Source organism: Dermacentor silvarum, chromosome 1 (assembly GCF_013339745.2).
Source record: "Dermacentor silvarum isolate Dsil-2018 chromosome 1, BIME_Dsil_1.4, whole genome shotgun sequence".
In the NCBI taxonomy this organism is placed as follows: Eukaryota; Metazoa; Arthropoda; class Arachnida; order Ixodida; family Ixodidae; genus Dermacentor; species Dermacentor silvarum.
Window position 1 is genome coordinate 17,335,297 of NC_051154.1, and position 12,067 is coordinate 17,347,363.

General features: G+C 42.6%; 1 protein-coding gene across 3 annotated transcripts in view; it reads right to left on the reverse strand.

Moving 5' to 3' along the window:
• Positions 1–449: 449 nt before the first annotated feature.
• Positions 450–12,067, reverse strand: part of LOC119457450 (protein slit) — a 287,783-nt gene continuing 276,165 nt past the window's right edge. For all 3 annotated transcript variants that reach the window (XM_037719017.2, XM_049665112.1, XM_049665113.1), the window contains one exon: positions 450–6,631. In XM_037719017.2, the coding sequence (XP_037574945.1) occupies positions 6,408–6,631 (224 nt within the window). In that variant the 3' untranslated portion in view covers positions 450–6,407. The remainder of the gene's footprint in view (positions 6,632–12,067) is intronic.

Below are 12,067 nucleotides of genomic sequence, written 5' to 3' on the forward strand. Positions count from 1 at the left end.
CAGTTGAAGGCCTCTCCCCATTGCCATTATCGCTTTGTAGTAGTCAACAATGCATTCATGGTGAAAGCACAGAAACATGCGAATATCTCCCACCCATCCTCCTGCAAGGAATCAAGTTTGCACTTGCAGGGAAATGTACGCGATAACACACTATGTATGTCAGAACATCACAGAAAACTCAATGAGACCTGTAGCAGAGCATGTATGTGGCTCACGAACAGTTCCAAAGTGTGTCCTGTGCTCACACGCAGGATCCATTTTTCATGATGGTGGTGGGAATGCAATGTTGCCTTGCATATGCACAGAGTTAATGGAGTTATTGAAAAAGCCTATAAACAGGGCATATGATAGCCACATTATTTGATTCAATGAATATTCTCTGTTAAATAACTGTGGTGACAAATTTTTCACTCACAAGTGTAAAAAGGACAACCATACAACGAAAAAGATTGGTTGTGTAACTTCATGTTTTACTCCCATAGAAAAAAGGAAAAAAAAAAAAAAAACACCGACTACCGCCGAGTCGGTAGGAAACAAACTCTGCAAACAAAGAAATATTCACTGTACAAAACGAGGAGCTCAATTTCAGTAGATCATTGACAATGTAAATGCTTTTGCCACATATTTGACCTCCAATCCTTATGTCATACCAAGAGCAACTTAAGGGTCATTAATAAAGTTTGCACTATTGTCTGAAAATTTAAATTGACACTAGGGGCCCATAACAGGCAGCAACATGAATGTACATCAATTTATTTGCTGTTGGCTAGCACTGTATACTGTACCACCACAGGAGCACAGCTGTAGCATCAAAAGAGCATATCCCCTTCAGCCAGAAATTATTTCTGTCCATTGAAAATTTAGTTTCACCACATTTCTTGCATCTTAACAATCATGAAAAGCATATATCTGCAGGACAGATTAAGAACTTTTCATTCGTCAGCAAGTTTTGTCAAGTCTACGGAATGTGGACTCCATGCAAGGTCTCTCTACAGGAACATCAGGTACGCGAACATCAACGACTTAATGTCTAGCATACTTGGAAAGAAGCTATCCAGCCACGAGATATAATCCTGATATAAAACAATGTTAAAAACAAGGAAAAAAGTGAACCTGTTATATGACGATCGACATACTGATGCCAATAGAAACACCCACCCTTCCAACTCATTTTACTAAAACACTTTACACGTCCAGCAGCACACGTCCAATCAGAAGTGTTTCAAAATGTATGTGACACATTTTAAATATCATTATTTTCATCAGTGCTTTTTTTGCTTTTGATCTTGGAGTGCACAGTGCCTGAAGAAGATGCATAAAAACAAAATAAACCACTGAAACAGTGAAGCTGAGCAACAGCTTCTATGATTGCGTGATCACTATTGAAGAGAGTTGGGTGCACTGCTATGATCCACAGAGTAATTTAGAAAGCACCAATGCCAAAAATAGAAGAGGCCAGAATGGTGGCATCATGGGGAAAGGTCATGATGTAACATCCTGCAACTGCCTGCCAATTTTATCCTGAGAGATTATGGCTGGAAGTGCCTAAAGGCTGCAGAAAAATACTACAGTAATGTTACAGAAAAATATTAAAGTACAAGACAAAGCATGAAGAGTGTTCATTGATGTTTTCTATCTGTTCTCCAACAATGCAACGGTTCAATTTGTGCAAAAGAGGTGAAACATGGTCTCCCTTTGTGCTTAAGATATGCACGCCTCATTTCAAGGTTTTACTGAATCATGGACTTGGTGACTCAACGGTAGTATAGCGATTAATTTTTTTTTTTTTTTCAAGTGAAAAAGTGAGACAACTCCCCCGCACTCATGTCTACAAGCATGGCCAATCAAGTTACCAGCGGCAGAAGTCTGGTCCTGGACCGCGAAAGTACAGGGGTAGCAGGTGCAACACTAATAGCTTAATTTGTGTTTCTTCAAGGCAACAGTACAAACATTGTTACTGACCCTTCTACAAGCTTTTATATACACGTTCATTTGCAAGGAATGGAAGAAACTAATTAGTGTACACAATGTGCATGTAATGTTTGTAGACACTGTCAGTTAGCTGTATATATATATATATATATATATATAATCTTTCAATGAGGCATTTATATACAGAGAAATGAATACTATATAGTGTGCCATACAACTATAAGACCACATATGAAACTCTATGCTAAATAAAAGCAGCCGTGACGGTTCGAAACTTGCCAAAATTGCTGACTGGTGAGGCAGTGCCATTACCATACATAAGCACAACTCTATGCACCATACTTTTGCTGTCATAAGTCATGACGTTTTACACTACAACATCTATGACAAATGAAGCTGTCTCCACACACTCAATGTTGTTCATGTCCTAAACTGGCAAACTGAGGCTCCATATTAAACACCCATCACATGCGAGCTACTTCTGTGCATCCTGCTCTGTAGTGGCTGCCAAGAACCTAAAAGATTTAATATCACTTAGATGTTGACCAATATTCAATTGAATGTTAACAGCCTTTTCAAGGCAAGTGTTAAATGCCAAAAATTCCACAGTATGGTACAAAACTCGTCTACATAAGCAACAAGTAGTTACACTTCAAGTCGAAGAATTCTGCACTTGTTTAGTAGAAGTATAACAAAACATGCCACCATGTGCATTTTTAAGCTTATATAGCATCAATACCGTCTTAGTGCCATTTTCATTGTCTCATAAGCAAAAGTGCTGGTGAATAAGAAGGGTGAGAGCCATGGAAAACCAGCAGACATTCTTGGGTGATGCAATGGCTAGACTCATAATAAAGAACGCCATGACAGACACCTTGCTGCACATGGCACTCAGCAATGCATCTATGTAGTTGTGACTACTGCATTGAATATTTCTTACGTCAGAAAGATCATCATCCCACAAAATGCTATGCATCACCTGATTTCTATACAGCTAACCAGGCCTTAAAGTACGTGTGAGCAGCGATGGCAGTTTCTTTCATGACCAGCCTGGCTGAAGCGCGATCAAGGCCAAAATGGGGATGCAGGTGCAAAATGGAAAAAGCAGCATTGCGACCTTTACAAAACCTGTCAAAATGTCACTACCATGCTATCCTGACAGTGCTTAGATGAATGGGAAAACGTGAGCTCTTGGTTTGTTCAGATACTGCAGCACCACCAATGCTTTCAATAGCGATGAAATGTGTTGAAGCTGCTTCCTGGTATGCAAATTAAACAGCATTTGCTACCGCGTCATCTCTGTGAAGCCTATGTTATTTGAGAACTGCAGACAAGTACTTCACATTCGAATGTGACAGGAGAGCCTTTTAACATTCATAGCCCAGCTTCAAACTGGTGTCAACCTATCCTGGAAAGGAATGGCAACATACACATGCTGCAGATAACACAGAGACATGGCCACACCAGGTCATAGTAGCACAAATACCTTGATCACTTGAAAACATAATTAAGCAGGTTGTGAAATAGCATTGTGAAAAATATTAGCTTACACTGATAGTAAAGGCCTGCTGATGGTAATATATATGCCATCAGTTTAATCCATGGCCTACAAGGGAACTCTTGTAGAGGCATACGATGACAGATGTGTTACAGTATGCCAAGAGACGTCACTTCTGTCACAGCCATCAAGAAGAATGATGTAAAACCAAGTAGTGCTTCGGACGGCATTTTCACAATAAGAAGTAACTGCACAATCCTGAGGAGTGGTGGCACATGGTACCACTAGCATTTTATCAAGAACACTTTTAAACAACCCCTTCGTGAAGCAATGTTGTGCTTGCTTTCAGGCTATGCACAAGACACTTTAAAGGGAAACTAAAGAAAACAACAGTTTGGGTAGATGGGTAGGTTACACTTTTGAAACAGTAAGCGACTGACATTTAATCAGAACAGAGGTTCACTGCACAAAGCAACAACTGAAAACTGAATTTCCACTTCAGCTAGCTACTATGTATAAGTGTTGATGCATATATTTGTAATTAATGTATAAAAAGAGGGCCAGTATTCATTTTCATCACTAATAACCCATCCCGTTTCATTGAATGAGCTAGCAAATAGTGTCAGATGCGTGATCTATCAGTCTAATTGTCTAACCTGATTTAATGTGTTCTTGTAAGGCACTTAAACCCACACTAAATGAATTTTGAACTAGTGAAGCATTTTTTGAAATCTATGTTAAGTTTATTTGTTAAAAAAAAAAAAGGTTTATTACTAGTAGCAGAAAAAATTAAGGCCAAGGCTTCTGAATTTAGCACTCAAACTGCAGTAGCAGTATGTCAGTGCAATGTCATGGATTTCACCATGTATGTATATATATATATGTAATTAATTTTTTTTAGTGTTTAGACTATTTATAAACGAAAAAAGTCTTGTAAACATTCGGTTCCTTTAAAAAGCAATGTCATCTTTATTTATTGATAAATGATCAACTAGCCCCACACAGATGCTGTCAAAACCCTTGATTTCATGGAGAGCTAGTATGAGGACTTCAATATGGTGTTGGTACCTGGCTTTCATTTTTGTGATTTTTCTGGCTTCCCAGACCTTTGCTCATGATAAGACCAACCTTTTTGGTATTCCAGAAGTGTAATTTATACCAATTCCAATTAGCTTCGCTCTTGCAGTACCTTTCAGGTAGCCACCATGTACAGTTTGCTGAATACAAGCAGTGCTCTTTCTTCTTTGGCACTGGTTCTATACCACTCATCTCAAAGCTGTCTTGATACCTACAAAACAGACCAGTGCCACACAGAAACTCAAGTTCTGGTGTTTTCAATTTCACCCTTTGGCAGTGAGTTGTTCGAGCAGGAAGTTCAAAACTGCAACACTGCAGCTGCTGTAGATTTCAACAAATATTCAAGGCCACCACATACAGACACAATGCACCATTAAAGTCCATAGATTCACATCTAATGTATAATGCTTACAATTAGCACTACCTAGTCAATGAATTCATTGTAACAACATTGGTAAAGCAACATTGGCTTCACAGAGTTGAGACAACTCTTTCTCGCAGTACATAAAAAGCTCAACCCGTCAAAGCACAAGCTGTGCCAAATATGATAGTAACTTGAGATTCTATACACTCTTGTGATGATAAGATAGTTTAAAGCTTTCCACGAAAAGAGCAGCTAACTAGTGGTACATCAGCTGTGTGAGCAATTTTGGCTTTCAAAACACGAACCTTAGAGATATAAATAACACATAAAGCTAATCACAACACCAAATGTGAGGAAAGGGGGGGAACAAAAGTATGCAGGATGGGAAAAATGGGGCACATGACAATAACAACAACAACAAAAAAATTAAACTACGAACTACAGGCTGCCAAACACTGAAAATAATAGTTGTGCCGGTTCAGATTCCGTATCAACTGCCACTTTGGTCCCCAGAGCAGTGAGCAATTCACTGACGTCCTTGTGCCATTTCGTCTACAGATAATACAAAATGGGAACAGAGCCTGCTTAAATTCCCAAAAACCAGATAACGGATCCAACCGACAGATTATAACTTCTTGGCTGTCCTTCTCCCATGTCCTGCTATGAACAAAATGTTAATCATTCAAATGACCGCAACTAAATATGGCTCGGGAAGGGCCTGGAACATGTAACAGGAATGACGCTTCAAGGAATTTATGATCACAACATTGGGACAAGTTTCTGTAAGGGCTACAATACTCAAAACACATATCTCAGATAAGTGTAGGCACCTTAACAGAACTCTGCTAGGCATACATATTTTCTTAAGTTATTTTTTTTTTTTTGACATTGCACAACCAACTTCCTTCATAAACTCCACAGAATTGTTCAACCAATCAGAAAGATGTGCTGAAGTACAGGGTTGTATGTGTGTTTACCAACGTAATTAGATAGAGAATCTTATAGCAAGATAAAGAATATCAGCGTGACCACTAAAAAGCCCATCGAATACAATCTTTTTTGTGACTGTTACAGATTGCACTACACTTGCTGTGCTTGAATTAATTCTGGGATGCTGCTCTGGAAGTTTTGCTGCTGTCAGATATTCTACCATGTTTTCTTCTTGCAGCCAATTAGAAATGGCATGATCCATTTTAGAGCCAATTGGAGGAGCAAAGTGGCAGAATTACACAACGGCGAAACATCTAGACTTGCACCGAAGCAAACCAAGTGCAGAATGACCATTCTACATACAGGCTCCACTAAAATGGCGCAAGAACCATTGGTTGGCAACACTGATCCTGGGAATAGTTGTCCAATTCAAACTTTTGAGGCAGAAGCACGTCGAGCCCGTTTGAATCAGCGCTGTGCACACTGATAGGAACAAAAATGGCGGGTTGTGTAGCTGCTCGCGCGGTGTACCGGCTTGGCGTACACAATAATGAGCGGAGACCAACGGCAGCAGCCCTATGCAACGCAGGCACGTCTGTCGAGCCCTCAGCACTTGCGCGAGCAGCCACACTTGCGCACCACTTCCACATGCTTGGTGTACGTTCTGCCCAACGGGCACACCATCTTGACGCTGCGCCGCTTGGTCTTGTGAGCACGGCAGCAGTGGTCACCACATGAGCCGATGCACTCAGCCATCTTGACCTTCTTCTGTGACCGGCAGCCGTCTTCTTCAATGTGGTCACGATACTGCTCCTTCTGGCATGTTGGTGCTGCAATATAAAGTAACCGCATTTATTGCGTTGCACTTCAGCAGTTTATGCCCATATGAACAATAAAATGTAACGAAATGAGCAGTGTACCCCACGCAGATGCTCACCAAGTTTCAAAAATTCTTGGCAAAAGTGCAAAAAAAATAAAATGGCATAAAGGGAGAACATGCCAGACAAGCATCTATATGCCTTCCCTTCATTCCATTTTATTTGCACTCTTTCAACTATGGATATTCATCAGCTAGTCCAGTTTTACACTTACTGTGGTTTTCAAAAAGCTCTTCTGCATTGATGCCCATGTGCTAGACACCTTTAACCATGCTGGCTTGTTGGCTGCCCTAATGGCAACAATGCAAGAGCGGTGTAGCGCGTTGTGCACCACAGTAATGCCCTCACTCATACTTGAGGGAGGCACTGCACCAGAATAAAGTGCTGATTACTCTGACTGTCAAATGCAGAAGTCACAGCAGTGTATCCAAAATCACTTCACATTTGTAGCCATTAGTAAAGGCCCTTGAGGTCCATTAACACAGGTGACAGCACACGTGAATGTGCAACGACTCTGGCTGTAGTGTTCCTGAATCAAAATTTGATTACCTCAGCAACTGCTGTGTTCCCAAGAAGCAGAGTTGAACACAAGGAGGAGCAAGGGTGCTACTTTCCAAAGGTTGAATGAACATCTATACACAGGCTTTTTGCATCAACAGGAAGCATAGATGTTCAAATTCAATATAAATATACATCAATTTATTTTATCAGTCACTTTTCAGTATCACTGATTAAAAAGGGCAGCAGTACTGGCTGCGAGGTCACATTCAGAGCGTATATCAGCAGGGCCACTTAACGCTCATGTCCACAGCTACCAGCTGGAATAGATCCAAAGCCGGCAGTGGCTGTCTATTGCTGCCACCTAATGTTTGTGAAATTTCCAAGCAGTGAAACACCTTTTTGTGCAACAAGCATTAGCGCATGTGTGTTAAATCCTGGTGGTTTGAAATACCTACTACATACAATGAAAACACCAGAGAGCCCAAAACCAGATCACGATTAATATTGGCACCTGCAACAAGATTGTGTGTGCACATGTATTTCTTATTTAAAACTGATATTTTTAATTTTGCAGGAGCTGCCACTCCATGAAAAAGCAGCTGCTTCGTTATAAATAGCTGGCTGCATGAGGGATGGTTGATAGAAGTTTCAGCCTAAACCTGATTAGTATTTCGAGACAGATAAAAGGTGGGTTAGTGGCTACTGAATAAAGAAAAAAGCTAGCCAACAGTCTTGTGACTACCTTATTACTAAGTACAAGGCCAGAGCCTGGAGCTAGGAAGTCTCAGGGGTGGGAAAACGGGGTAATGAGTAGAGTCATTAAAGTGAGGATTAGGAAGTAAATGTGGGTTGCAGATTCCTCCAGGAATTGCACAGCGCACAATGCATGTAGGTGGAGGTGCGGTTCAGACCACTCATAACACAACCACTTATAGTGCAAGACCGAATATAACGTAAAATATAACGCAATCTTTTCTGACTCCCACCAACCCTCCCATAGAACTCAATGTATACGCATAGCACGCCTATAGCGCATCTGCGTGAGATGACATATTTGTTATAATGCCGTTGCCAGAAAATTGTGCAGACAAGCGGGGCAGCGAGTGTGCTTCTCAACAGGGTGTGCCGGGAGCACTGGCAGAGGGGAGAGTGACAAGGGCAATGTGGAGAAGCATGTCACAAGGAGCCGAAGAAAGAAAGAAAATCAACCACGGCACCTGCCAAGGCTAGCTGCGGCTGCAGCAGAATGTATAAGTCACGTGGTACAAGGTGCTCTGCAGAGATGCAGGGGTTGCTTAGGCAACGAAGAAGCCTCAGCAACTTTGCTCTGGCCACCTGTTGGCAGTGTGTGTTACGCACAGAATGCGTGTGCTTTGTCGTTCTTTGGCTTTACAGTTTCCGTGCGAAAATTAAGTACTTTCCTCTTTAGCATTAAAAAAATTTTTTCGCGCTTCATGCAACAACCATCTGGATGGGCTGGTATTTGAGCGGTAATATTTCAAAGTTTGCAAATTTAAAGGGTGAAAACATCCTGATTGTATGCTTAGATTATCAGATACACATTGCTGCTTGGCCTACATGTTTTGTGTCTGTGCAGGCATTGAAAATTGTTGTTTTCATTGCAGTGCAGTACCGCTTAAAGTGTGAATACTTGAGACTCCAGCAACTTACATTATAAGCGGTGTACATGCACTATAACATGTTTCAGTCATCAGAAGATATGTCATTTTCAGCTCAAGCAATGTGCAACTTCATGGCAACCACAATGTTCGCTTTTATCCACGTTTTAGCCCTCAGTAATACTCGGCATGTATACATTCCTGCCAGGGTGTACATAACAAAGTCACTGAAAAATGAAAGCCACTGTCAGCTTTGAGCAGAACATAGCATATTCATGGATGGATCAGTGAATAAGGTACCTTCATCATCACACATGATCATCACACATGAAGGTATGATGTGAGCTGCAGCAGGTCTTATCCATGTGCAATTATGCGTAGCTGAGAGACATTACAGGGACCCCTGAAAGTGCATCTCATGCAAATGAGTACAAGTTTGGTGAGCGAAAAAGAAAATTGAGGCTGCTTGTTAAAATGGAAACACTGTGCAACAATAATTATTCTCCTAATTTGTGGCTTAATTATACATTTTTAAACTTAGTGGAATGCACAAAGACAATCAGCAAGAGCCGTGATACCCCTTTGCTTATGTGACATAGCACTTAGCTGCTGCTACATGGCCAGAAGATGTGCAGAAGGAATGCACAAGCATAGAGGCACAACCTTTTTACTGTCCTACTTTTATGGGTACTCATCATTGCTACATCTTCACAAGATAAACCTTCGAGATAAGCTTCAAGATATGCTCGGGTATTAGTACAAGGATGTTATGCACACATTAAAGGATGGCATGCCCATAACAGTAGTACATAAAACTAGATTGTAGAATGAGAAGTTATGAAAACAATAGGTACAAGCTTAAGGTTCGTACCTCAATGTTTTCTTTTGTTTCTTTAATTTCATGGCTCATCGTTGCTACTGCTTTACCATAAAGCACTATCGCCCCAACCAGGTACAACATGCACATGTGCGGCATAGATAAGGTAGCACACACACAGGCAGGGGTGGTAACAACAGTAAGTAGTACTCTAAATCAAATTTCTTGAAGCTACGAGAGGTGCATGGTGAAGCGTGTTGGCTAGCAGCACAAGCAGACCAAAGGCACGGGTCAATATTGTGAAATGAAGAACCAGGCCAGAGTTGAAGATTCTACGAGCTTCAGGAGCTCGCTATTTGTTTCTTTAACAGAAATAGATAGCTTTGTTGGCAAATAAAATTAGAGGAGCGCGCTACATTACTTTTTGAACATGGTAAGAAGACATTTCCAATCTGTAGACAATGCTGCCATGAACATGCAAGCCAAATACAATTATTCCTCATTAGGATTGCAAATTTGGCAAGTTGGTACCGATCCATCTTCAGCAGCACCACTTCTGACAGGGACAAGCGGAAGAACACTGGACATGCGCTGTCCTGTGTTCCACTGCATGTAGCAGGGAGCCCACAATCTCTCATAATAGATTGCTTACTTTCTCCTGCAGCTTTCAAGGTCCTCTCTCTTTTGGTGCTGTCAATGATGCCATAGCCAGTGCAATAGCCCATAGATGCCACCCAATGGTTGATTTTTCATGACCATGAATTACTCCTGAGCAAAAGCTTGTGCACACATCCACACCGCCCATTCTGTCACCATTTCTCTGTTGCTCTGAAGCACCTTTATCAAATGCCAACTTTGAAGGGTTACCCTATGTGCAGCGCATAAAAAAAAAAAAAAAGAGCAATATAGGCGGGACATTTCTATCAGCAGTACCCCAGTTGAGAGGCAATGTTATGCTGGGAGGGAAAGTAAACATTGCGCTCTTTATAATATCTTTATTATTATTATGTCTTTCGCAAAAGTTTCTTCCGGAATATTTCCACGCGCTTGTGCCAATTGCTCCCAGAAGACGAGGACAGTCTTGTTCACGAGCTAGCGCCTTGGTTTTTTTTTTTCCGGTGCTCATTTTGCTCATTTGTGAAATTGGTGATCAAGACGTCAGCTTGGCCATCCCTAACGTCAATGATTCCTCGAGCCACGCTAATTACGAGGGTAAGTAGAAGGGAGACGTTACACTCTGTGAGGACTTCGCCTTCACGTATGCCCTCGAACGTTACTGGAATGACACTAGCACGAGGTGGTATCGTGACGCTGTCGTCGGAAATTTGAAGAGCAGCTGTGCGGCGGCTGGCATCTCGTGTCGTCGCTTTCTTTGTAGAGAAAGAGATACAGCGTCGGCGGAGGTCGATGATGGCGCCATACTTTCGAAGAAAGTCTATGCCGAGTATTAATTAACGGGAGCATTCTTGGAGAACAAGGGAGCTGATGGGAAACGAATTTTGAATTTGCACACGAGAAGTGCACACACCAAGCGGTTTGACGACGTGTCCGCCAGCTGTCCGTACGTGCGTCCCTGTCCACGGCGTAATGACTTTCTTTAAACGGCTTGACAGTTTTCCGCTGATAATCAAATAGTCAGAGCCAGTGTCGATTAAGGCAGTAACATTTCGACCATCGATCAGCACAGGTATGTTCATGGAAAAGTCTCCAGCCTGAGATACTGGCATCGTCAAGTCTCCGTCGGTCTGAGGTCGCTTCGATTGGAGGTCTTCGGCAAGTCCAGTATCAGCGGCCTCACCTCGAAAGGTCGCCGACGTCAGTTTTCCAGGCGAGGGCTCGGAGATCGTCCTTGCGACATCCGCCTTGCACCTCCCGAATAGGATGGTGGTGGTGACGGCGATCGCGACTGGCGCCTTGATGACGGTGGCGCGCGCTGTCGGGCGAGAAAAATCTTCAATCTCGGGTGGCCGTTGTCCGAAATGGGGTCGGGGTGAATTGACAGGAAACCGCTGGAGTCCAAGGCGGCGGTACTGGCACTCTCGGTATAAATGTCCCGCCTCACCACAGTGGTAACAGAGCGGTCGACGGTCGGGCATGCGCCAAATATCCGATTTACGCGCGGATGGCCAAGCCTCTCCAAAAAAAGAACCGCCTGCGCTGACTGAAGCGTCGCATACGGGGTGACAGCAGGTAGGGGTGCTCGTGCAGGGATAAGGGGCCCGAATCCGTCAGCATAAGTCGCATGCTGGTAGTTGCTCATCGTAGGAGGTGTCACCGGCGACGGAGCGGTGCATCTTATAACGTCAGCGTAGGTTGCGCATTGAGGTTCACTTGATGTTGTGAAGGCCTCAACTGGTGGAGCGGCCTGAAGTGCTGCTTCGTAACGTGGTGCGCCGAGCGCATGCTGCACTTCGTCACACACGACGCTAGCGATGAAGTTGGCTGAAGGCT